General features: G+C 53.4%; 3 protein-coding genes across 8 annotated transcripts in view; 2 read left to right on the forward strand and 1 right to left on the reverse strand.

Annotated features, from left to right (window-relative positions):
• The window catches only part of LDAH (lipid droplet associated hydrolase), an 88590-nt gene extending 84412 nt beyond the window's left edge, over nucleotides 1–4178 (forward strand). For 4 of the 5 annotated variants that reach the window (XM_061433205.1, XM_061433206.1, XM_061433207.1 and 1 more), the window contains exon 7: nucleotides 487–4178. In XM_061433205.1, the coding sequence (XP_061289189.1) occupies nucleotides 487–678 (192 nt within the window). In that variant the 3' untranslated portion in view covers nucleotides 679–4178. The remainder of the gene's footprint in view (nucleotides 1–486) is intronic. The other variant, XR_009739529.1, reaches the window with a different exon arrangement.
• Nucleotides 4179–9001: 4823 nt separating this feature from the next.
• GDF7 (growth differentiation factor 7) lies at nucleotides 9002–20986 on the reverse strand. Its single transcript, XM_061433199.1, has 2 exons — nucleotides 20451–20986; nucleotides 9002–17773 (listed from the first exon to the last, which is right to left on the reverse strand). The coding sequence occupies exons 1-2, from the start codon at nucleotides 20842–20844 to the stop codon at nucleotides 16815–16817; spliced, it is 1353 nt and encodes a 450-aa protein (XP_061289183.1). The 5' UTR covers nucleotides 20845–20986; the 3' UTR covers nucleotides 9002–16814.
• Nucleotides 20987–21539: 553 nt separating this feature from the next.
• The window catches only part of HS1BP3 (HCLS1 binding protein 3), a 48482-nt gene continuing 46584 nt past the window's right edge, over nucleotides 21540–23437 (forward strand). Inside the window, exon 1 of one of the 2 annotated variants that reach the window (XM_061433202.1) lies at nucleotides 21540–21629. The gene's annotated coding sequence lies outside the window, so the exon portion shown is untranslated. Of the gene's footprint in view, nucleotides 21630–21733; nucleotides 21824–23437 lie in introns of those variants that run through there. The other variant, XM_061433203.1, reaches the window with a different exon arrangement.

Here is a 23437-nt window from a genome sequence, read left to right on the forward strand (position 1 = left end):
CACAGTTATCTGCTGCACTGAGAAACCTGAGTCCATCTTACTCATCTTTGTGTACCTTCAATAAACATGTCCCATGTGCCTAGCATGTGGCTGTATGAACACTGTTAACGCATAATGAATGGTTGTAAGTCACTCGGTGTTCACATATGTCTCAGTAAGTCTTCCTTGCCCCTCTCGGCACACTTTCCAGTGTCCATCCCAACCACAACGTACACTACTTTGCCGGTGAGTCCTTTTAGTGGATCATGGGTGATGTGTCACAGGGCTCTCCCTACATGAGTTTCTTAACATCAGATGCCAAGATTCACTCCCATAAACCATGAAGGCTCACTGCCTTGAGAGAGCTGCTCTCTGCAGCAAGCTTTGGGAGTAGCGTACAGGGCCAGGTGCAGGGGCTGTTTTCAAAGCATCGTAGGTGGCTTGTGTCAGATCCATGTTGGGAGGGGAAAGTGTTTTCTAATAAAGTGTTTTTGTCTTGTCTTCTAGCTTATATTTTACTACGGTGCTACAGACAGTTGGTGTCCAAAAGAGTACTATGACGACATGAAGAAAGATTTTCCAGAAGGAGATATTCGACTCTGTGAGAAAAAAATACCTCACGCTTTTGTCATGAGTTTTTTCCAGGAAATGGCCGACATGGTAGCCGACTGGCTAAAGGATGATCTGTCCAAAATGTAGACGTTGTCACAAGGTGCGAGTGCCGACAGCTGGCACATAGAGGCAGTAGGTATACTGCCCCCTAGCGGTAAGCAGCATACTTCATAGGCGACTGCCTCCTAGCGGTAAGCAGCATACTTCCTAGGCGACTGTCTAATTTTAATATTTGATGTTAGAAGAGAAAAAAGTGAGACCCTCTTGGCTTAAAAAACTGTCAGTTCCCAGCTCCCCATGCTACAGACTGCAACAAACACAGTTGACCAATATTCCCTGGAGTTAACAACACATTCCCAAGACTCAGGGAACACAACAATCTAAACAAAGTCTTTCACGTGTGCACGAAATGCCCAGTGGCACCATCAACTTAATTTTGATAGGCAGGATCATTGCACAAAAGGAAATCTAAATTTTTTATTTTAATTTACAATGTAGAATAGCACCCCTCCCCCAGAGAAAATTATGAAAGAACTACTAGAAAATGTAAAAGACCAGTGAATGTCAAGTGCGTCGTCAGACATGTGAAAAATGAAATTATGAGAAGAATACACTCATCCAGGAAGTGACAAGCAGTGGAGCTTGGCAGTGGACCCGCGTCTCTCTTAAGAACAGAAGCTGAAGGTCAGCCCAACTAACTTTGCACAGATCTTGGCTGAAATCACCAAAATCCGACTGGGTACCAGGACAGCCTCCACACCCTGCCTCTTACTACCTTGCAGCGTGTCTCAGACCACCAGGTCAGCCTTCTGTCTGGCCGCCGGTGCACAAGCCCCAGCAGAGCCAGTGGCAGGGGACGACGCACTGCCTGTCTCCTTCCCTGAGCGAGTGACTTCCAGACGTGCCCACAGTAATGAGCGAATAAAGCTCATCAGACGTTCCTCTGGTCAACTAAGAGCTAATAAGCGTTACTGAAGGATTCTGACTATACATTCCTCCACAGCCAACCAGTAAGTCCTGATTGTGAGCTCCCTGCAGGCTTCCGTTCTCCAGAGCCAGCATGGGCTGACACTGAGCTGCCCCCGATGAAGCTCGTACCTGCCACAGCTAACTGCCCATTCTGTGACTTTTTTCAGTCAAACTCCACTGCAGACCAGCAATGAGCCAAGTACTATAAAGACCTTGAGGATAGACTGTTAGCTACATTAATGATTCTTTTCTTCTGAAAATCTTCTAGGAATTAAATTTTGAAAGGGCATCTTTAAATTGCTGAATAGAGGATCATCATAAATGAGTTATCCAGTTAGTTGGAAAGAAATTGTTTTACTAATGAACAACAACAACAACAAATACCCATTAAATTATGTGAATTCACCCTCTCCAAACACCTTGAGTTCCAATAACAAAGAAGCTTGTTCTCTGACCTAGAGCTTGCTAACAATATTGCTTCCTTCCCTAAATTGATTCAATCCTGGGACCTTAGGATTTACTTAGCCAGTAAATCCCATTGACCGCAGTAATTGTTGATGATAGATAGAAACATTCCATTTTTTCTCCTGGAGGAAATCCCTCATGGTGTTATCATTTCATAAGGACAAGGGGATGTTGTCCTTCTTCTCAAAACCTAAAGCCCCCTGATGAAAGATTCAGCTCTGATATGCTGCCAACCCAGTGGTGAATGTCGAATGAGATATGATCCTTTGGCCTGGCTTCCACATCAGAGCAAATGACGTCTCAGAGGGGAGGAGCCAAGCTCCAGGCAAACGGTGCTCTCAGCCCCAGAAAGGGGCCAGTAGATGTATAACCCATTGGCAGAAGGCTGCATATATAAAGTCCTTATTGGCAGCTGTGTGGAGAGGCCTTCTAGAAATCTAATGTTAGGAGCTGGGTCTCAGGGCTCTGAAGTACCTTGCATACAGGAGATGCTCAATAAGATACTGAAACACTTAAGCAAAAACTAGGTAAATTATGCTACTAGAATCAAGAATAACATGCCCAGTGTTTCTGTTAGCCTTATTTTACAGTGTTACTTCATGTTTCAGAAGTCCACATGTATGAAATTATATCTGATAAACCAAAGTTTACCAGAGCTTAAAAAATAATAAGTAAAATGATAAAATAAAAGATAATGGCTTGTAATTCTGTTACTCATCTAAGCACCAAATGAATTTTCAAAACAAATAGTTTACCCACACTTTATGGTCTTGCCTGGCCTGACCTCTGTATGTTGGGGAGGAGGATTACAATCTTCACATTCTCCTGAGGTAGACTCAGGTCATAGCCTCTCAATTAAGGGCTTCCCAGGTGGCACTAGTGGTAAAGAAGCCATCTGCCAACACAGGAGACTTAAGAGATGGGGGTCTCCATCTCTTAAGGAAAAGGCAATCCACTCCAGTATACTTGCCTGGTGAATCCTGTGGACAGAGTAGCCTGGCGGGCTATAGTCCATGGGTCGCAAAGAGTCAGACATGACTGAAGCGACTTAGCACACATGCACACTCTCAGTTAAATTGAAAGCCACTTTTTCGATGCTTCTTTTAGAGAGGGAAGGGTCAGATTTTGGAAGATTGAAGCTCGTTTTATTTCATTAGGAATTAAACAAAAGTGTTCATGCATGTATATGAGGTGATAAGGTATGTGAACTCTGGAGGCCTTACCATCTGTGTGATTTTGGACAGCTTCATCTAATTTCTCCATGTCTCAGTGTCCTCATTCATAAGATAGGATTAATAATAATACGTACCTCATATTGTTGGAAGAATGGGATGATTAAATGAAAGCATTTAGCACAGTGCTTGACAAAGAGTATCTTCTCAATAAAGATTGGCTGTATTACTGATTATTAAACATCATCATAACATAAAATAAACAAAAGACTAAAGTTCATAGGCAGTGGGTGAATCCATTTTCCAGAAGCATCTCTGCCTGTGTATGCCAGTGCGCCACTGTGATGGTCCTTGTCAAAAGGTTTAATAACCTCCTCTGGGGTTATTAGTGCTGAGTGAAAGACCTACACTGGAAATCATGCCTGGTTGTCCCCATTCTGCTCTGGACCCCGAGGGAGAAGCCCCAGAGGCTACCCCTGTGGCTTTTTGTGGCCACTCAAGGCAACAGCCCACTTAGCATAGGCCTCCTCCAGTCAACCTTTGAAGAGCCAGTGACCTCCAAAGGCTTGATTTTTCTTTATCCTACATTATATTAAGTTTAATTCCAGACTTGAGGGAACACAACAACTTAATATAACACTTGATTCTGGATTAGATGTTATATTAAAAAAAAAGAAAGAAACACTGTTGGGGCAGTTTGAAACTTCATTGCATGGGATCTAAAGTTTTTAAATGGGAGTAAGAGATCAATGATAATGTTCTGATGTCAGTGGTTTTATTGTGGCTAAGTAGGAGAATGTCCTTATTTTCAGTGAAGACACACTGAAATGCCTGGGAGCCACAGGACATTATGTCAGCTCTCAAATAGTTCAGAGGAAAAAAACGTTCTTCGTTCTTGCAACATTTCTGTATGTTTGAGATGATTTTGAAATGTATACAAATAATTATTTGGGGGGAAAAAAAACATGCTCTCTCCTCCTGCATCTGTCTCTTATTGCTTCTTTTCCAAAAAGTGAATTATTTCTTCTAGGAAGTAAATGAAGACAACGACTGTGTTTCAAATCATGGGTCTTTCATTTATTAGGTGTCCCTAATAAATGAAAGAGGCTTCACCTCCCCTCCCCCACTGTCCTCACCCTTGAAAGCACTTGCATGAGCCTTAGGACCTTGGAAGGGTTTTTATTTGTCTTTACTGGGGTCAGGTGAGGTCTTGCGTATGGTATTTAGCACCCTGTCTGGTAGACGTTCTATTAACCAGTACCCAAAGGACGACAGCACACTTGTTTGTCTTGTACTCTCCTCCCTGTGGTGCTGTGCAGGGCTCTGCGATTCCCCATTTCTGCGTCGTTTCACCCAGCCTGAGACCTTCTAATTGTCTCAGCGTTTCTGATTCATATTGATAAAGGAGGGGGCCACTCCCCCACCTGACACAGTTTTCTGACCCCAGGCCATACAGACCTCCCACACACAGCCCCAAGCACCCAAATGTCCCCTCGAGGAACTTATAGTCCTTTGGAAAAGATGTAAGAAGCAAAATATTTTTGTTTTGTTTTGTTTTTTTTAATTGTCTGGGGTATAGTTACTTTACAATGTTGTATTTCTGCTATAAAAGGAAGTGAGTCAGCTGTATGTATACATATATCCCCTCCCTCTTGGCTCACCCCACCCCCTCATCCCACCCCTCCAGGTCATCACAGAGCACCGAGCTGAGCTCCCTGTGCAGTACAGCAGCGTCCCACTAGCTATCTATTTTATACATGGTAGTGTTTATATATATATATGTCAATCCCAATTCATCCCCCGCTGCCCCCCCCGACAAGGTCTACATGTCTGTTCTCTCCATCTGCGTCTCTATTCCTGCCCTGCAAATAGGTTCATCTGTACCGTTTTTCTAGATTCCATATGTATGCATTAGTATGACATTTTTCTCTCATTGACTTACTTCACTCTGTATGACAAAGTGTTTCTTAAATGACAAGAGACATCATCTTTGTTCCTGGCCTCCACCTGCTGGAGAGAAGAGATATCCCTGGGCTCTTCCCTTCCTTGGCGGGGTTGAGCTCGGGGAGTGGGCAGTGCCTGGGACCACGTGTGCTCTGTGAACAAATACATCTCTGAGACCTTCAGGCTGGAGCCCCTCCTGGAGGACTGCCAAGGACAGAAAGATTTCCCTTTCCAAGGGGCTGAGGTTCCTGCGTCTGCCTGCTGGAGATGCAGGTGAGCCGTCACATTGGCCGAGGTGGGGAGCCGTTGTGGGACGTGGGTGTGTCCTCTTCCAGCAGACCACAGGCCTCTCACGGGTGGGGGGCCACAGAGGGCTCCAGGTTGTCACAACTCTGTAAAGAGAAACATCCTGTGGGGGACGGTGGGTGCTATTCCTGGTGCCAGAAGGACAGGTGGAAAGGCGGAACTTGGGTGGGTTTGGAACATGCTCCTCGCCCTGCATTTAGAGCATCTCACTCAGGCCTCGTGACCACGTGTGCCACCACGCAGGTGCCAAGTAGGGGACTCGGTCAAGACCTCAGAGCCGCTGAGTGACCCTCAGCCTCTGCCTCAGGGCCACAGCCTCACCCCTTCCTCCCCACAGCATCCTGCTGCCTCCTGGAGGAAAAGAGCAGGCAGGCAGCCTGGCAAGAGTGGAGGGTTGGGAAAGGGAGTCCCGGAGGGTTGGGAAAGGGAGTCCCGGAAGGGCATTCGAGGGCCAGGTTGTCAGAAGTATAGAGTAGATGGTTGGTAACGACTGAGTAGCGTTAAAAGATTGGAAGATGAGACAGGGAGGGGTTTGGGGTGGGATGTCTCAGGCACCAGGCGGTGGGGGGTAGGGGGGTGGCAGGGGGTCAGAGCTGAGGCTCAGTTCCACATTCTGGTCTCTGCAGCTCTGTCAAGGGCCACCCAGTGCTCCAGAGACGCTCATTTCTATCTGCTCCTCAGAAGTGCCCCGTGCCCTGAAACTCTGGGATCCACACTGCTCCAGCTTTGAGAGTGCCCAGGCCTCAACCCCACCCCCTGGAGGCTTGACCCAAAATACCAGCTGCTTCTGCCTCCCAGAGCCCTCTCTCCCTCTCCCTTCAATCAGAGCCCTCTTGGCCACCCCGGCCCCATCCCTAGTGAAGCACTTGCTGTTATTGCAGGAACTGGCTTTTTATCCTCCCTGCCCCACTATTAACACTCCTTCCTGCCCCTGAAAGGAGAGTCCTAGGAGATGGGCCTTGTATCTAGTTACTCTATGCTCAGGGCTTATAGCATAAGGCCTGTCACACAGACAAGTCAATAACTTGTTGTTTTCTAAGTTAATAAAAAGTTGTTGCCATACTTAATATGCAAGCTCTCAAGAAATATAGTTCCCTCGGTCAGACTTGTCAGAGGATCACGTCACTGGGACTCCTTGTCCCTCAGAACTGAGTGTGTAAATGGAATTGTGACAAGGACTTGCTTATTTATCCCTTAAGCACTTCCCCAGCCTCACTGTGCAGCACTGAGTCAGATTCCAGGACACAGGCTGGCCACTCTCAGCAAGGCCACTGCATGCCGTGGCCCATTCTTTGGCTGTCCGGCTGCAACTGTTACTTCCATTCTTCTGTGATTAGAAAACCTCTGGACTTTGGGTATTAGCAACGACCAAATATGTGGTTATTATTTGTTGCAAGCTAACCCTGTGCAGCACCCCAAGTGGGAATTACAAGCAACAATACACAAGCCCCGGCTCCGAGACAGCAGAGCGTTTTCATTTTGCATTGCATTCCTCAGACGTTCTGGCAGAGGGGCTGTGCTGACCTCCCCACACTGGGACAGACTCCCTTGCTGGGTGAGTCTATGGGAAAATTCCTCTTCCCGGGATGGGAATGTGACCCTGTGACTGGGCGGCCATGACAGCCAGGGGTGCGGGTGCACCTGCAGGGCCTCCCTCCGCACCCACAGGGGGACCAGCACCCCGCCTCTGCAAATCCACGCTGCGCGGGCTTCGCACCACATCTGGGCTTCCTCCCGCTGGCCACCGCTGCAGGGCCAAGCACCTGCATGTGATTAGGGCTCGGCGGACGCCCCCAGCCTCACGGTCGGTGGCTGCACTCTGGTGACACGTCACAACGGACGAGCTTCTGCCCAGATAACTGTTCCTTCTGAGCAGAAGAGAGCTTCCCTGGGGTACAGGAGCACAAGGCATCCACAACCAGATCAGGCAGCTCTGCTCTCAGGAGGCAGCAGGTGGTGGTGGCATCTTGGCCTCAGCCTGCCTTGAGATGAGCAGGCACTGAGCACACCAGGGCCGGGGGCCTGGGGGAGTGGAGAAGTCTGTCTTCGCCTCCTTTTAGCATCGGTCATTGCAGGGCCTTTAGACCATCTCTCATCAGTGTTTGGGAAATAGGATAAAATTTTAAATGTGGCTCCTGATTTCCCCTTCTCCCTGTAACTAGCCCTTCTCAACGGAAAGCGTACTCCTCTAACCACAGAATTCCGGGGTAGGTTAAGTGGAGAGGGAAAAATACGAAAATGAAGAACTGACTGAGGGTTATGATCATCAAAGTAATGTAATACTTTACCTTTTTCAATGGCAGAGTCATGAAGCCTATGCGTTTACAACAAACTGCCAAATGAGTTAGTTACAAGGTGAACATTTTTCTGCCAAAGAAACTCCTTGGAACTTACCTGGTGGTCTAGTTCAAACCCTGTGCTTTCAATGTAGGGGGCACAGGTTCGATCCCTGTTTGGGAAACTATTAATAAGATCCCACATGCCCTGCAGTGCGGCCAAAATGTTTTTTGGTTTTTTAAATTTTTTTAACTTAGAGGCTCCTTTATTTGGTAGTCATGAAAGTAAGAAGCAAAAAGGGAATTTCTTGATTTACCTTTCACCAGAGAAAGACACTTGACATGGGGACAGGCATTAAAATCCCACAAGAACACTGGATTACAGTGGACATGCGCTCCATCACTCTGCAAAAAGGTGAGTCACACTGGCCCAATCCATATCCCAGGGAAGGTGATCCTCACAAGTCGGTAGTGAGGCCAAGTCCTCATCCCACAACTGCTGCTTCGTCACTAGTTCCCCAGAAATACTTGGGAACGGATGAAATCAACAGCTTTCTCACTCAACTATGGGAAACAGCTGGGAGAGGAAGACTGTGTGGTCCATCCTCTCCTGCCCAATCTAGGGGAGCTGCTGAAGGAGCCGAGACAACATTACCAAGCACAGATCTCTGTACTTGTCCAGAAGAGTAGCAAGAAGCAGTGCCCCGTCAAACTCGCTGCAGGACGTTCTGGTTTTCCTGACGCATGTTAACTGGCCTTTCAGAGGAAGCTGCAGCAGTTGGGCTTCTCTGCTAGGATTCACAACTGCGCAGCCTCCAGGGTGGGGGTGCCTGGGTTTCTAGATCCAGCAGGAGCCTGATACATCTGTAAACAGAGAATCTGTCCACTCACTCTGTGCTTGGAAGGACAGCGATCACTCATTACCAATGCCAGTGCTTGTTTTCCAAAGAGAAGGTGTTTTCCTCTGTTTTGGCCTCCTCCCCTGAACCCAAGCTTGATTCTCCTCCCTTCCCCTGCAGTGGCTTCATACCATGTGTGGCTGCACAGTGTCCTCTGCAGGGTCACACCAGCCACAGAGACCCAGGGAGCAGCAGCCCCATGGCTCAAGCCCCCACCCTCCTGGACTCACAGCCTGAGGTGTTTCAAGGGGGAGCAGTCGGTCAGCTTCAAGACTCATGGGCCCAGAACCTCCAGTTCCAATGTACCCACTCCTAAACTCTCAGAGGTTGACTGCTATTCTCAACATGGGAAAACACGATAACAAGTCAAAAAGTGGTTCTCTAAAGACCAGCCAAGAGCAGTTTTAACAAAATATTTAATCAACTTATCTGTACAAAATATTAAGATGGTTAATGAAGAGTACACAAGCACGTTTAACAAATATATACTGCTATCTAACTGTCCAGAAAAATAGAAATTGCTGTTTTACAGTTCATTTACATTCCAATATGTACAGTCTATTTAAATTTGAGAATACATATACACAGTGGGTTTGTACCTGCCCTGGAAGAGTTCCCTGCTGGCCAGGCTGGGCACAGGGGTGACATTCATGACGTCAGCTCGTGCCGCCCAGATAGCCAAACCGGGCAGCAGGGAGATGAACGGCCCAAGCACCAGCCCCCAAGCCTCAGGCCGAACCAGAGCTAGAAGACAGGTGACAAAGGAAATTTCAGCTTGTGTTAAATGAGTCTAAAAACCTCCCCGGCTTCCCCATCTCACTGCCAAGCCAAGCCGAGAAACAGTGTCACTGCAAAACAAAAGGGGCGTCTATCCGTGCCCCCACATCGTTAACTGTGTCTGTAGCAGCTGACTGAACGGCATGTCATTCAGCTGTGATGGCATTGCCATCATTTCGAGTTTCGCCCATTTCCTTTAAAATCACTGTATCGGCACTGGAGGGCATGTTTGGCAAAGGGCAGGGTGCCCATCACATCAGACGCACTGCCCGCCCAGCGCCTGTGCAAATGCACCACAGGTAAGCTGGTGCCGGACTTCTGCAGAAGCCTTCACAGTGAGAAAAGCTGCTCCTTCATATATTTTAAAAAAAGGAAGAAAGTAAATGCTTTCCAAACTTTTCAGAATCTCCTATTTTCATCCACTGAAGGCAAGTAAAAAAATCATTACAGAAATCTTGCTAAAAGAAATCATTAACTTTCCATGTGGGGTGAAATACTTGCAGCTAAAAGACCTAAAGTGACTCGAAGATGATTCTTCCTCATAAAAAACATAAAAGTTCTTCGTGCTACAGCATAAAGTGAAATGCCAAAAAACAAAATGAAACCATTGCTCTAAAGATGCTCTCCAGGTGGAGAAAGACAGAGACATTCCCCCTTTCCAGAGCCTCCGTTCCTGGCTTGGAACTTGAGTACTTCCCAGCCAGAAAACACATTTTATCACGATCTTGCTTTCTCCCTGAACTGTATCATCACTTTCGAAACAGAGTACTGCATCGCTGACTTTGCTCTTACTCTCACAGGTCCTGACCCGGAAATATAAGTTGCAAAGAAAATAAGCCCTGCTAATAGGTGCAGCCTTCCTCAAGCCAGCCTGCTCCCCTCAAGCCAAGTTCCTGCTGCCCTGAGCCGCGGGGACACGTGCACCTTTTTCTGCCCTTGGCAGCCTTCAGTCACTCAGAGATAAACATGCAGACAAGGAAGGGCCTCTGACACACCTTGTCACTGCTTTTCAGACTCACTCACCCCCAGAAAAATCTAGGTGAGGGCCACTCCAGGTTGAGAGGCGTGAGAAAATGGGCTCGTGACAAAGAATGTACAACAGGTATGGCTGTGTGTGGCTGCAGCGAACCTCCAGCCAGAGATGACTTTCCCCATCCTGCAGCCCAGGGAGCAGCCTTAAGGGAAGGGCGTGCTTCCCGGGCAGAGATGGGTTTGTATTGACCTCTAACTCAGCAAGACTCCCATGAATAAGCCCCACAGGGTGGGAGTCTTGTCACTGTCCACCACAAGCACACCTCAGCCCAGGAAGGTCCGGCTGAGGTTCTAGATTCTAGCAGCCAAGTGTCTGAGCGGAGTCGAGGCTGGGAACAGATAGATAATTTGCCCCCGCCATTGGATGCAGTAACTGCTGGTCAGGTGGAAAAGCACAGAGAAGAAAAGAACCGGCTGCAAAGAAGACCACCACTGGCCCATGCCCACCTGGCCAGATCTCCACACCATCACACTCCTGTTGGCCTACATCTTAAAAGCCAGTGAAAAAGAAAGGCAAAAGCAAAAACACTTCGCTGCGTCTGGAAGGTCTTGAACCTCCAGGCCTAAAGGCACCTGGAACTTGCTATGCGAAGCTTCTTCTTCTTCTAGACAATTTATTTCACATCCCATTACTGACTTAGAAGATTAAAAGCTTCTGCACTGCCCTAAACTAACAGAGGGAAGTTCACCAGGCCAAAAAAGAGTGAAAACTGCTTCATACAGTAAGTAGCACATCAAGCTGTCCTACCCACAGGCTCACCTGCCTGGAGAAACACCTCTTGGGAAGGCTCTATGAACACTCCAGCCCTCTTACTCCATAGGGATGTGTGTGTGAGAGAGAAGCTAGTCCTTTCTTATGCCAACACAGCACGCAGACAAGATACTAGAGGGTACTAGCGGGGGCCCACAGACTGCCACTGGAAGGTCTGTCAAGGCAGAGAAAGCTTACCACCGCCCACTGCCTGTGATTCTCTGGGGGTGTATTTGTACTTTTCAACAAGTACAAGCATGACTTGAAATGCAAACTGATTTTGCAATGACCTCACACGCTTTGATTTTACCCTGGGAGGCCCGGGTGGCTCTGCTACAGCTGCTGCTGCAGCCACGAAGCCCCAACCTCCCAACGCTGCCCGCCGCCAAGCCCCAGGCCCTCTGCACACACAGCAAACAACGTGGAGGCAATTGTGGGGCAGGTGGGAAGAAGCTGAGCTCTGGGAGCACAAATGTTACAAGCAGAGAGCAGCCCTGAATGACGGACCAGAGCCCACATGGCCAAAATCACCCCCACTGATGGACCAGGCCGACTTCCAACCCTCTCCATGCAGCCACATCCACGTAGCTGGCTGTCTGCAGACTGGGAGTGTGGCCTTCCCAGACAGAACAGGCTTCTCTAACCTAGAGCCTCGGTGGGAGTTAACTGTTTGTGCAGTTAAAACCCTGGGTGCATATTAAAGTCCAGGACAGCACAAAAGGAGGAAGAAACCTGCTCCAATAAAGGGGGCTGCAGGTTCCAGGAGCCAAAGGCTGAGCTGTCTGAAAAGTTAGAAATAACATCTTTTTCTCTCCTCCCTTCTCATGTTCCTTAGTGTTCAACTCTGCTACTGGTGTCCAGGGCTTCAAAAAGAAGAGGAAGCATAGCTTTTCTGGCATCTGCCCCTGGGTCACACCCCCAGTAGCTGGGCCACACACCGGCCCAGCAATGACGTGGCTGAGGGCCAGGTGGGGCCCTGGCGGAGCAGTTCATCCTCAGGTGGGCTTGCCCGCCTTGTCCAGGACTCCGCGTCAGCCCAGGTCCCTGTCTGGGCTGCAGCAAGGCGCCACCTTTTCTGTCCTCTCCTCCCAGAGTAGTACCCGCAGTGTGGGAGCCCCCGTCCAAGACTTGGTCACAGAAAAATCTCAGCCAGGTGTGACTCTACTGACCCTGGAGCACAGGCAGAATTCCAGCGGGGCCGATAGTGCCCCTCAGCTGGGACATGATGTGAGAAAAGCCGTGGCTCTGGTGAGCTGAGCCCGACCCCCAGGACTCTTGGCCTACCTTGCCCTGGGAGGATACCAGAGCAACATCCAAGAAGCACCAATGGAGGCCAAGAGTGTAATGAACAGACACACACCCAAACACCCACACCCACACCCACACACACACACACACACACACAGGAAAAAGCTACAGCACCTGTGACAGCCGCTCTGGGGCTAGGTTGGAGGGAACCTTCTCCAGGAGGTCACCTCTGCTCTGCCTTCAAATGACGTGAATGGGCTCTGGAGACGAAGGACAATTCTAAACCACGGGACCCAAGCGCTTCTCATTTTGCTGACGCTCTGAGCAGGGAGGTGACCACCCATGACTTGCCAGACTTCTCCAGAGACGCCCAGTGGAGTGGCCTTCCTGTGGGCACTTCCATGGTGGGCTCAGCCTCTGCACTGCCCACAGCCCTGTGGAGGGGTCCAGCTACTTCCCACCTCACTGCCCTCTATCTTCTGGGGTCACTCAGCCATGACTCTTTCCTCCCCAGTCCAGACCCTTTCTGAGAGCACGATCTGACCTAGGCCCTCTCGGACCCTGCTTTCCAGCACCTAACAGCCCAGCCCACCTGGCGTCCCCCAGAGGTCCTCTGCCCAAGGCCCACTGAGCTGGCCCTGCTTTCTGGACCTGCAGGAAGCTCTGTGTCCCAAGAATCCCCAAGGCCCCAGACAGCATGTTGGTCCAGAGGAGGCTACAGTGCCTTCTGGTCCTCTCATTGGATTCTCTAGAGCCCACGTTCAAGCAAGAGGAGAGTCGGACTTTGCACGAGCTGCACTTGGAAAGCATTCAGTTTTTTTGTCTCTGCTTTAAGGAAAAAATCAGTCTACTTGAGTTTGAATGAGACTGCAAACAGGATAACTGACTTGTAGGGTTTGAGTTACACTGTGATGACATCCACAAGGTAGTCAGACTCTCTTGAGCACAAATGGGAACGAGGTTTCTGCTCCTGCTGACACCTCCTCCAAGAGCTGTCAAGGGAGAAGTCCCCGTAGAAGGTTTGACGGGGCAACTCGCCAATCACACAGTCCACCTGTCTTCTCCCTCCCCTGCCATGGCAGCAAAAAAACTGGCCAGGACAGGAGGGAGAAGGGGAGCATGTACAGAAGGAACGGCGCAGCTCAAGCCTGCTTCCCCAAGCTAAGCTGACAAGGCCTGCCACCCTCTCCAGAGGACCCAGTCCTGCTGCTTGGAAACCCAGAATTCAACCAGGCAAGCACGGCAGCATCGGTGGGCACAGCCACTTGCCAGCGCTGGGGTCACCCTTAATACAGAAGTCTGGCTTCAAGCGGCAGTGACTAGACTGCCTGGGTGTCTGGCAGACCTGGCACCATCCCCGACGGCCCCAGCTGGCCTGCCCTGTGCTCCCCAGGCAGTAATGCCAGACCCTCCTCTCTAGCAAAGAATGGTTTGAAGGATCTCGATTCTCCCCCAGCAATATAGAAAGGTGGGTCTCCTTTGAGAGGAAGAGTTTGGGGACCCCAGGCTAAAGGAGGGCCACCTTCACTCACAGTCCTGACACTCTGTCCATGACTGTCAGCAGCCCGTTCTCCCATCCGTGGGGACTGGAGATTCCAGCTGGCTGATTCAGGCCTGCTCCCCACTGCCTGGAAGACAGACGACAGTACAGGGTACTACTGACCGTGCAGGGAAAACACTTGTGTCCACGTCTTGACAAAGCTATCCTAACCACATCTCCACAGCAAAAATCTGTCGGTCTCCATGTGTGATGGCCCATTTACAAAGCAAAACACATCATTCTCTGTTCACCTCCTTTTAACTCTGAGATACAGAGGCCTGAGACGGGACACGGTGGTCCCTGGTGGGTTTGTGCAGCTCCAGATGAAATCTAGGTGGCATTCCTTTTATCCGGTAAACAAAGAACACATTGAGGGCATCAGGGGTCATTGAAGGAACTGTCAGTGACTAAGGACAACGCCCCCCACCATGGGGTGCAGCCTGGACTCAGATGAGGGAGACACCCCACTTCCTCCATCACTTTTATTACATCTTGGTGGAAGCAGGTCAACAGGAGGAAACAGAAAATGGACTATTTTTTTTTTCCTGTTACAGAAAGCTCAGACCAAATCAAGGCATTTCTTCCTCTCCAATTGTTTCTCCTAGTCATTAACAAAGTATCAAATGTTTGCTTTTGTCCAAAGAGATTAAATATCCTAGAATTTCTTCAAAATAATATTTAGCTATAGTTTTTCAGCTCCCTTTCTAAAACTTCTAATATCATGACTTTTAATACTTTAGTGCCCTTTTAAAAAAAATTCTTCATTGTGATAGGTCTCAGAGTAATCACTATGCAAATACCATTCAAATCATAGTTTAGAAAATGAGAGTGTCACTTCTCTGGCAAAATTTATAGATGTTTGCCCAGTCACTGAAATTGACTGGAAGTGTACTGCAGCAGCCGCTTTGGGATTTTTGTTTTAATGAGAAGAGACTTGCATTTTCTGGTTATGGATAGCTACTTACATAGCCACAGCATATAAATTCACATTATAAATGTGCTTTCTCCTCCTTTGGGGGGATTTTAAAAGATAGAAAGGACTCAGGTGGGGATCCTTAAATAAATGAGTTATATCTAAATCTTTCAAACCTCTCTTTAAGAGTGTAATCTCTGAGAATGAAGATTTGTATAAATTGCTCTGGATCTTAGCATCCAAGACAAGAAGAGTAGCGAAGAAGGCCTCTCAGGGACCCTAAAGGAAAAAGCCCAGCACAGCCTTAAGCAGGAGGACCAGGAGGGCTGCAGGGTTTCTCAAGAAAGTCCTCGGAGCCCCAGGCAGGTGGAATCCAACCTGTTTCTTTCCCTTCTCCCAATCATTTACACAGGCCACAGAGGGCCCCCAGGCAGAAATGATCCAAATAAAACAATGAAGGCTGGCATGTTCTGCCTCCCTTTTACGGGGACAGACAATCCTACTATCAGCAAGACTTCTTGGGGCAAAACAGAGAGACCAGGGATAGTCTTCCACTTCTGACCCCCACACCATGGTCCTTCTGAAAAGACCACAGCAGCGAAACTGCAGATGCCCCTCCAAGGAGCAAGGAGGGGAGGGACCGACCTTCCTCCTGCTCTGAACCACTGGGCTGTGGGGAGCTGAAATCTCACAAAAGCACTTTTGTGTGGCTTCACTTCCCATTACTATCGCACTGCCAAAAACTACAGCAACAACACAGTGAAAGCGTGCAAAAGCCGACATAGACTTGATAGCTAAGCACAAGCACATGTGGGCCACTCCGAGGGTGCCATTTGGAGGGGGCTGTGCCTACCTGGCAGACAAGCCCCAGTCCTCCATCCTTGGCAGGAACCTGCCCACCCCACCCACCTCGGTGCCTCTTTCCAACCCTAGAAGCCTCCTCCCAGCTCCTTAGAAAAACCTCCTGACAGGTCTTTAGGGAAAGTTATAGCAACCCCCTTTCCCAATCCCTAGACATAGCACCAGCTTCCTCCTGTGTCCCCCCAAGGCCCTAGGACCACCTTGGTCCACCCAGCTTAGGAGCTGCAGGACCTGGAAGACACCACTCTACCCCATGACAAGTTAGATCAGACCGGCAGTTAAAAGCCTATCCCCCATCTCACCTATCCCCTCCTAAATTGTTTTTTCCACTTTCTAGATAATTCCCAATTGGAATTGATTTAAAAAAAAAGTGGTGCTGACCTTTGCAGAGATCTGGGAAGCTCCACAATGCAGTCTTTCCGACAAACTCCCCTTTCAAAACTGGGAAATGTTAGACTTTTGGAAGTTAAAGGAAAAAGATGAGGCCTTTTGCAGCGGTTCCTCTCCAGAGTTAATGACGCGGGTGCAACGCAAACTTTCAGAAAGGGCATTACTGTCTGCCCCCGGAGCAACACCGGGAACTCTGCCCCCTCCCTCCCAGCCAGCTGTGCCCCACACTTGGCCAGAAACAAAATAGGGGTGAAATGAGACTTATTCGAGTATCCCTTTAGTTCCCCCGACTCTGAAGACCCCAATTCCCTAACCCGATTCTACTCGATTTAGTGCCAGTTACTGTCACGGCAACGCAACCCCCTCCTCTCCTCAAAAGGGGGCAGTGGGCGCAGAAATAGATATCTATTTGCAAAATACACATGACCTGTGACATTCGGTAGCGTCAGATCCTCTCTTCCCAAGGCCTTCCGATGCGTCCACCGTGCATGTGTGCACGAGTGAGGAGTGTGCGGCTGTGCGTGCTGGTATGTGAACGTGCGCGCTCCCTCCGCCGCGAGGGCGCCGGGCCAGACTCGGACGCGCACCCCAGCGAGGCGACAGGCTCGGCCCCAACCTGCTTTTCAGCGGGGAGTCCCTGGGTGGCGCGGCTGCCCCCGCCCTGGCCCGCGGCCCGCATGCTACCTGCAGCCGCACGCCTCCACCACCATGTCCTCGTACTGCTTGTAGACCACGTTGTTGGCGGCGTCGATGTAGAGAATACTGATCGGGCTGAGGCGCGCGGGCACGCAGCAGGAGGCTGGCGCCGCATCCGGGGCCATGGAGTTCAGCAGCGTCTGAATGATGGCGTGGTTGGTGGGCTCAAGGTGCGAGCGCAACGGGAAGTCGCACACGCCCTCGCAGTGGTATGCCTCGTAGTCCAGGGGCGCGATTATCCAGTCGTCCCAGCCCAGCTCCTTGAAGTCCACGTGCAAGGGCTTGCGGCTACAGCGGCTCCGGCCCCTGCGCCCGTGGCCCCGGCCCGCGCCCCCGCCGCTGCCCTGAGCTGCCCGCGCCCCGGCCAACGCCGTCCGCCGCCGCCTGCTACCGCCGATGACCGCGGTCGGCGAGCCCACGCCGGGTCCGGAATCGGGCCGCGACTCCACGGCCAGCGCGGCTCCGAGCGCGCGCGCCTGGGAGCGGATCTCTCGGAACAGGCTCTCCTTCCTCTGCGTGCGGGAAGAGACCACCAGCAGCGCGCGTTCCTCCGCCGCCGCGCCGCCGCCGCCCCGCAAACCGAAGCCCAGCGGCCGCAGTGCCAGCGGGACCCGCGCAGAACCCACCACTCCGCGCAGCGAGAGGCAGAACGCGCGGCTAGTGCGCGGTTCCCGGCGGTGGCGCCGTAAGGCGTCTGCCACGTCGAACACCTCCCAGCGCGCGGCGTCCAGGAACTCGGCGGCTCGGGAGTGCAGTAGGCGCGGGGCGCGCGCGGCGCTGGGGCACGTGGACAGCAGCAGCAACGGGGGACTCGCGCTGCCCGGGCCCCGCGCCCCGGACTCCCGGCGCAGCACGCGCAGCTCCGCGCCCAACACCTCGTCTGCGTCGGGAAGGCTTGACACGTCGAACAGGAAGTTCAGGCCGGTCTGGGCTGCCGATTCGTCTGCAGGGGATGGGCAGAGACAGATAAAGAACGGCAGTGAGAGCGAAGCGTGCACCTCCTAACTGCAAACAGTCCCATCTTCCCTGGATGTGGGAGCAAGGCTCGCTGGGGCCGGCGCCTACTCGCACATCTCGGCTCCAGTCCGAAAGCCGTCAGCCTGGCCCAAAAGAGAGGGAGCCGTCGCTCAGACTATCGGGATGTGAGCTTTATTTCGAGCTAAATGATGTCCGACAACCCAACCAACGTAGCGCGCCTCGTCGGGACCCGAGACCCAAGCCTGACGGCTCCTACAGTTCGGCTGCCTGCCCCAGAGCCATGGGTTTTCGAAGACTAAGGAGGAGTCCAGACTTTCGGCCGGTGGCAGAAAAAGAGGCCTGGTGGGCGCATCAGAAGTCGTGCACCTCTTAAAGACCTGGAGGCCAGGCCAGGCACGGTCCGGGGACTGCTCGTTATGGCCCTCCTTATCCGCCAGGAGAGTCTCAGAGTCTCGGTTGGGCGAAAACCGAAAGTTCTTGTCCCCTGAAAACTGCTTCTGCGGCTTCTCTTCCCTAGCCCTGCCTGGACATTCCAGCCGGACACGATCTCCCGTGCAGGCTGGACCTCCAAGATTCGTCCGGAAGGGGCACGTGTCCACAGGGCTGCAGACACCCTTTCCCGCATCCAGCCTCCTCGCTCTGCCGGAGGGGAACTGAGGCCCAAATAGGGGCCGGCTCAGCCCCTGGTCGCAATGGGAACTCCAGGCTCAAGCTTCTCCCAGTGTTTCCGCCACCTTCGACGGAGGGGAAAGGCGAAAAAGGAGCGCAAGCCACTTTCTGGGAAGGGCTTAAAGCGGCCGGGACGCCTTGCTTCAGGGAAGGTACAGGACCGACTGGCCTCCCGGCCAGGGCCCCCTGGTCCCCTCACAGACGTAGCCTTCCCTCCGTTAGAACTCAACTCGGCCTCCGGGATTTTACTTCTCGTCGTAGACACTTTTTTCCTTTGGGGGCTCAGAAAGGAAGAAAAGAGCTGAAATTCCACCAAGAAGCAGATAAGGAGCTCCCTTTGAAGAAGGTCATATGGTTTCGTTTTGCCCCAAACGCGAAGAGAGTATGCAGACTCCCCGCACTGTTGGAGTGTTGCTCACCAACCACTGGACGCCAAGCCATTGACTCCCCGGGACCGAAGTGTGGGTGTGCTGCCCCCGCCTCTTGAGACCTCAGGCAGCCCTGCTCTGAGTGGAGGCTCAGGGCAGAAGGCAAGCAGGAGAGGCGCTGGGCAAAGTGCTCCTTCAGTCTCCCCATGCTTTCTCCCCAGGGCTTTGGGAGCCGCAGCACTCTCTCTGAGCTTCCCCTGCAAGTCGCTCCCTGGTTTGAGATTCTGCCGATGCATCCTCTCCGAAATTTCCTGGGATTTAGCTTAGGCTGAGGCCACTGCAGGCCTAACTCGATCTAAGGAAGAGCATCTGGTGCCTCTACAAGCTCAGGGCCATACACATCTCACCTCTCCCACAGCTAGGAGACCCCCTCCCTCCCCAGGGTCTGCACACCAGGATTCAGGCTCCCTACAAGTACCCTAGCATCCCATCCAGGGGGCACCCCAGGCTCTCAGAGAATGCTTGAAAATTTCCACCAGACTTTAGGGCCATTTGGGCCCAAACTGTTCCTGCATTCCAAATAAAGCGGCCTGTGTAGACCCTATGTGCATGCTGGAGGGAATGAGAAACCTGATTACTGCACCCCCTCTGCCTGCTTTCCCAGGCTAGTGGTGGGCATACGGAACCCCCAGTGGCTCCCAGGCAGGGCCTGGGTGGCAGCAGCACTTACTTCCCAGCCCTATTGCCTTTCTTTCCCTCCTGCCTTCCAGGCTGGGTCTCTGGCTGGATAGAATTAAGGCCGAAATTACTTGCATTTCCGCCTGAAATTAGTTAAATTTTCCCTATCTGTCTGCTCTAATGGCTTCAATAGAGATTAATAAAATCCAGATGACACTCCCCAACCACCACTGCCTCACCCAAGTCCTACCTTTGGAGGGCTCAGGGTGGAGCAAGGTGGGGTGCTTGGTCCCAGAGAGGCCTGAATTCCTACAGGTTCGCGGGCCCTCCTCTCCTCTCTACATAGCCTCCTCGCCTCTCCCTCTACCTCCCCAACGATCCAGCCCCAGGCAGGCACCCGCCTCCACCCAGATCAGCCTGCTGAGAAGGGCTCTCCTCGCACCTGGTGATGCCACCAGCCTCTCCGGAGCCCTGTACTTTAGTCTGATGCCCGCTCTGTCCCGCGTTCCCCTCTGTTTCCCCGAGTTTGTACGGCCCTCCCCCAAGATTGGGAGCTGCAGAGCAATCAAGCAGCCAACGACGCCACCACTGCTCAATCCCTCTGGGCCGAATCCCCTCCTTGCTTCTCCGGATCTCCAACTCAGCCTGCCTCCTCGAAGGGACCCGCGGGGCTGGCAGGGCCAGGGCACCCGGGGCAGAGGACGGGCATAGCCCTCTGGGGCCGCGGGCCCCCGCCAGCTGCCGCGGCTCTAGCCAGAGTCCAGGCGCTGCGAGGTGGGGTGCGTGGGCCTCGGAGAACTTTCTAACACCTGAGCCTGGGATGTGCGGGTACCGAGGTTCCCCCCCCCCCCCCCCGCCCCCGCCACACCGAGGGGAATGGTGCTGGGGCGCAAGACAGGATGGACGGGCTCGGTAACAGCAGAGTACCTGGGATCGCCTGGTCCGCGAAGCCGGTGACTGTGTCCGCGCGGCCGTGGCGGCCAGATCCCGAGGTGGAGACGGCGACTGGCCCGGCCGGAGTCCTCCCGGCCAGGCTCCTGTAAAGCGACATCATGAACTGGTGCGGCACCACCGAGCCGTTCCTGAAGCCGGAGCCCGTGGCGCGGCGCGCACCGCGGGGCCCGGGAGACGCGGCGGCCAGGGCAGCGGAGGTGCCCTCAGCCGCGGCGAGGGTTGTCCCGCTGCCGCCGCCGCCGCCCCCCGGACTCTCGGCCGGCCCTGCCCCCGCCGCCCGCAGCACGGCGGCCGCTTCTAGCCCGTCGCGGGGGCGGCAGGCGCTCAGCAGCCAGAGGCACAGCGCGGCGGCCGCGCTCAGGTCCATGGGCTCCGAGGGCCAGGCGGGCGGGCGGCGCGGGCTCCGTGGCTTCGGGAAGTCCCCCGGCGCCTTTTGAACATAATGTTTAATAATGGGGGAAGTGTGCGCTGCAAGCTGCGCACCCCCCTCCTCTCCCACCCCACCCCACCCCACCCCACCCCCGTCCAACGCCCAGAGCAGCGCCCCCTGCTGAACGCTCGAGCCTCAGCACCGCGCCCCCTACTCCGGCCTAAAGCCGAGCCCCGGGCCGGAGCCTCCTCGTCCCACCCGAGCTCTTCGTCCCAACTCTCTCCAGGCGAGTGTCACCGACCCGAGGCTCCCGCCACCCACCTGGGCCCCGCCTCGCTTCCCCGGGGCCAGGCGACCACCCCCCCTCCGCCCACGCTGCGCCCTGGGCCAGATGCGCCCTCGGGAGTCAGAGGCTCCGAGGCCTCGCGCGTACCCGCCCAGCTCCTTACCCACTCCCCTGCGGAGAACCACCCGCCCCCTCCCCGCTCCTATTCCGCCCGAGACGCTGGAGGTGGGGCGGCGGAGGGGCTCGCCCCGCCGGTCAGTGCCACGATTCCGTGGCCAGGGCGCACAAAGAGGCCACGAGGGCGCACAGAGGCCACAGGGCGCCAAAGTGCATTTTTGCTCATGGGTCCCGCGGGTCCCCACCCTGGCACAGCCTTCAAAGATCGGAGCGGGAGGCGGGAGCAGGGAAGAGGACCGGTAGGAAAGAGAGGGTTAGGGGCCTGAAAGGACAGGCCGGAAAGACAGCTGGACGAGGACCGACGGTCGAGCCAGCAAAGGTAGGGGTGCGGAACGCGCGCTTAGACGGGCGCCAGGATCTTCGGAGTTCTTAAAGGAACTACGAAGGCAATTTCTGGGTGACGAGGGGGTTCCCGCTCGGGAGCGGCTCAACTTCATCTGCGCGTGGACAGTAAGGACCCCTTCCGCCCGTCCGCCTCCCCGGGAGCCCCGGCGAACGGAAACGGGCTCTCGGGTGTGTTGGGGAGCGCCTGGAGCCGGGAGGGCGGGCGGCGTAGAGCCTCAGGGTAGCGCCTCTGTAATTCCTTCCCGGGCCGCGGTTCTCGAGCTGGGTTGGGGGGTAGCGAGGAGGATGGAGGGGGCGCCCAGACCGCCGTCGCAAGGACGGCGGGGTGCTTGAGTGCTCAGCCGGCAGGAGTAGGTCCAGAGGCCGCCATCTCAGGGAGATGAGCCGGGGAGAGAGGTCTGGGTGTTGGCTCAGCTCCACCAGCAGCCGGGACGTCGGTCCGTAGAGGGCCGGAAGGCTCAGCGGATGGACGATCTGCTGGTGGGCGGACAGAGGGACGGAGCCTGACGGATCCCCGTAGCAGAGTAGGCGCATCTTTTTCTTTTAACATTGTATTTGCTACCGTGCTCTAAATCTAGACGGGGGCAGCGAGTCACGGTTTCTTTGAGTAGGTGATCAGCGTCAGTGCGACGCCTGGGGACCCAAAGTCGCAGGAGTTTTGCTCTCAATCGGCCGCCGCGCGCTCTGACCCACGGAGGATTACCCACGTGGAGCTCCTGGGCCGACGACGGCAGGCTCCCGAGCTCCCCTATACCCGCTGCTTTGTCCCAAGTGAACTTACCAGTCGTCATCCTGCCGACCACTGCAAAGATGCAGTGTCCGCTCAGCATGGGACTTTGGGTCACTCACCACTCGGGATTTAGGGGGGCAGGAGAGACAAGGGGTCAGGCCCCAAGCGGATCAGGTGGACAGAGGTGGGGAAAAAAGCCCGAGGTTGCGTCGGAACGTCTGGGCAGGAAGGGCAGTGGGGGGCTGGGATTACTGGGGCTGCATTAACCCAACAGGATTTGGGGGCCAAGGCCGTGGTCAGGAACCTTCCTCTCTCGCTGGTGCGGGTACAGAGCGGCCCTGCAGGAATCCAGGCAGGCTGTCTGGCAGAACCAACCCCCCAGAGACACTGATCAGTCAAAGTAGTGGCCCCTCAGGCACAGCTGTCTCTGTGAAGGCCACGACTGGGTCCCTGCTGTCTTTCTTGGCCTCCTTTCCTCCTGCAGCCACGGTGAACAGTCTTTAGATGTTTTGCATATCATCAAGACCCTGATGCAAACACTCTGGCATCTCTGAGCTGGAGTCCAGTAAGACTACTGGTTCTTGTCCTGGTTTTGCTGTTAACAACCACACTCCGTTGCATCGTCTGGGCTTCAGTTCCTCCAATTGTGTGAAGGCAAGAACCTGAAGGGTCCTGGCACTGGCCTGGCAGAGCAGGTGCCAAATAAACCTTTGTTGATTGCATGATACCTCCGCCTTGAGGTCACTCAGGGGCTTAGGAATGAGGAGTGGGTTGGAATCCCTGGGCCCTTGCTGTCCCTAGGGGAGCAGGGACAGCAAGCTCCTCTGAGACTGAATGTCCTCATCTGTAATACAGGGAGATTCTCAATTCAGGAAGTTGGTGTGGATCCAGGATAACAGGTGGGCACAGAGGGGGCTCAGAGCCTCGCCCCTCCCAGTCTGTTCTGGATCCCTAGGGTGATGATGGCTGAGAAAGAAGCAGCTTCTAGGCACCAGAAGGCTCTAGAGGAGAGTGCTAGGGGTGGGCTGCTGCTGCTGGAGCCCCACCCATCA

This window comes from Bos javanicus, chromosome 11 (genome assembly GCF_032452875.1).
Source record: "Bos javanicus breed banteng chromosome 11, ARS-OSU_banteng_1.0, whole genome shotgun sequence".
NCBI lineage: Eukaryota > Metazoa > Chordata > Mammalia > Artiodactyla > Bovidae > Bos > Bos javanicus.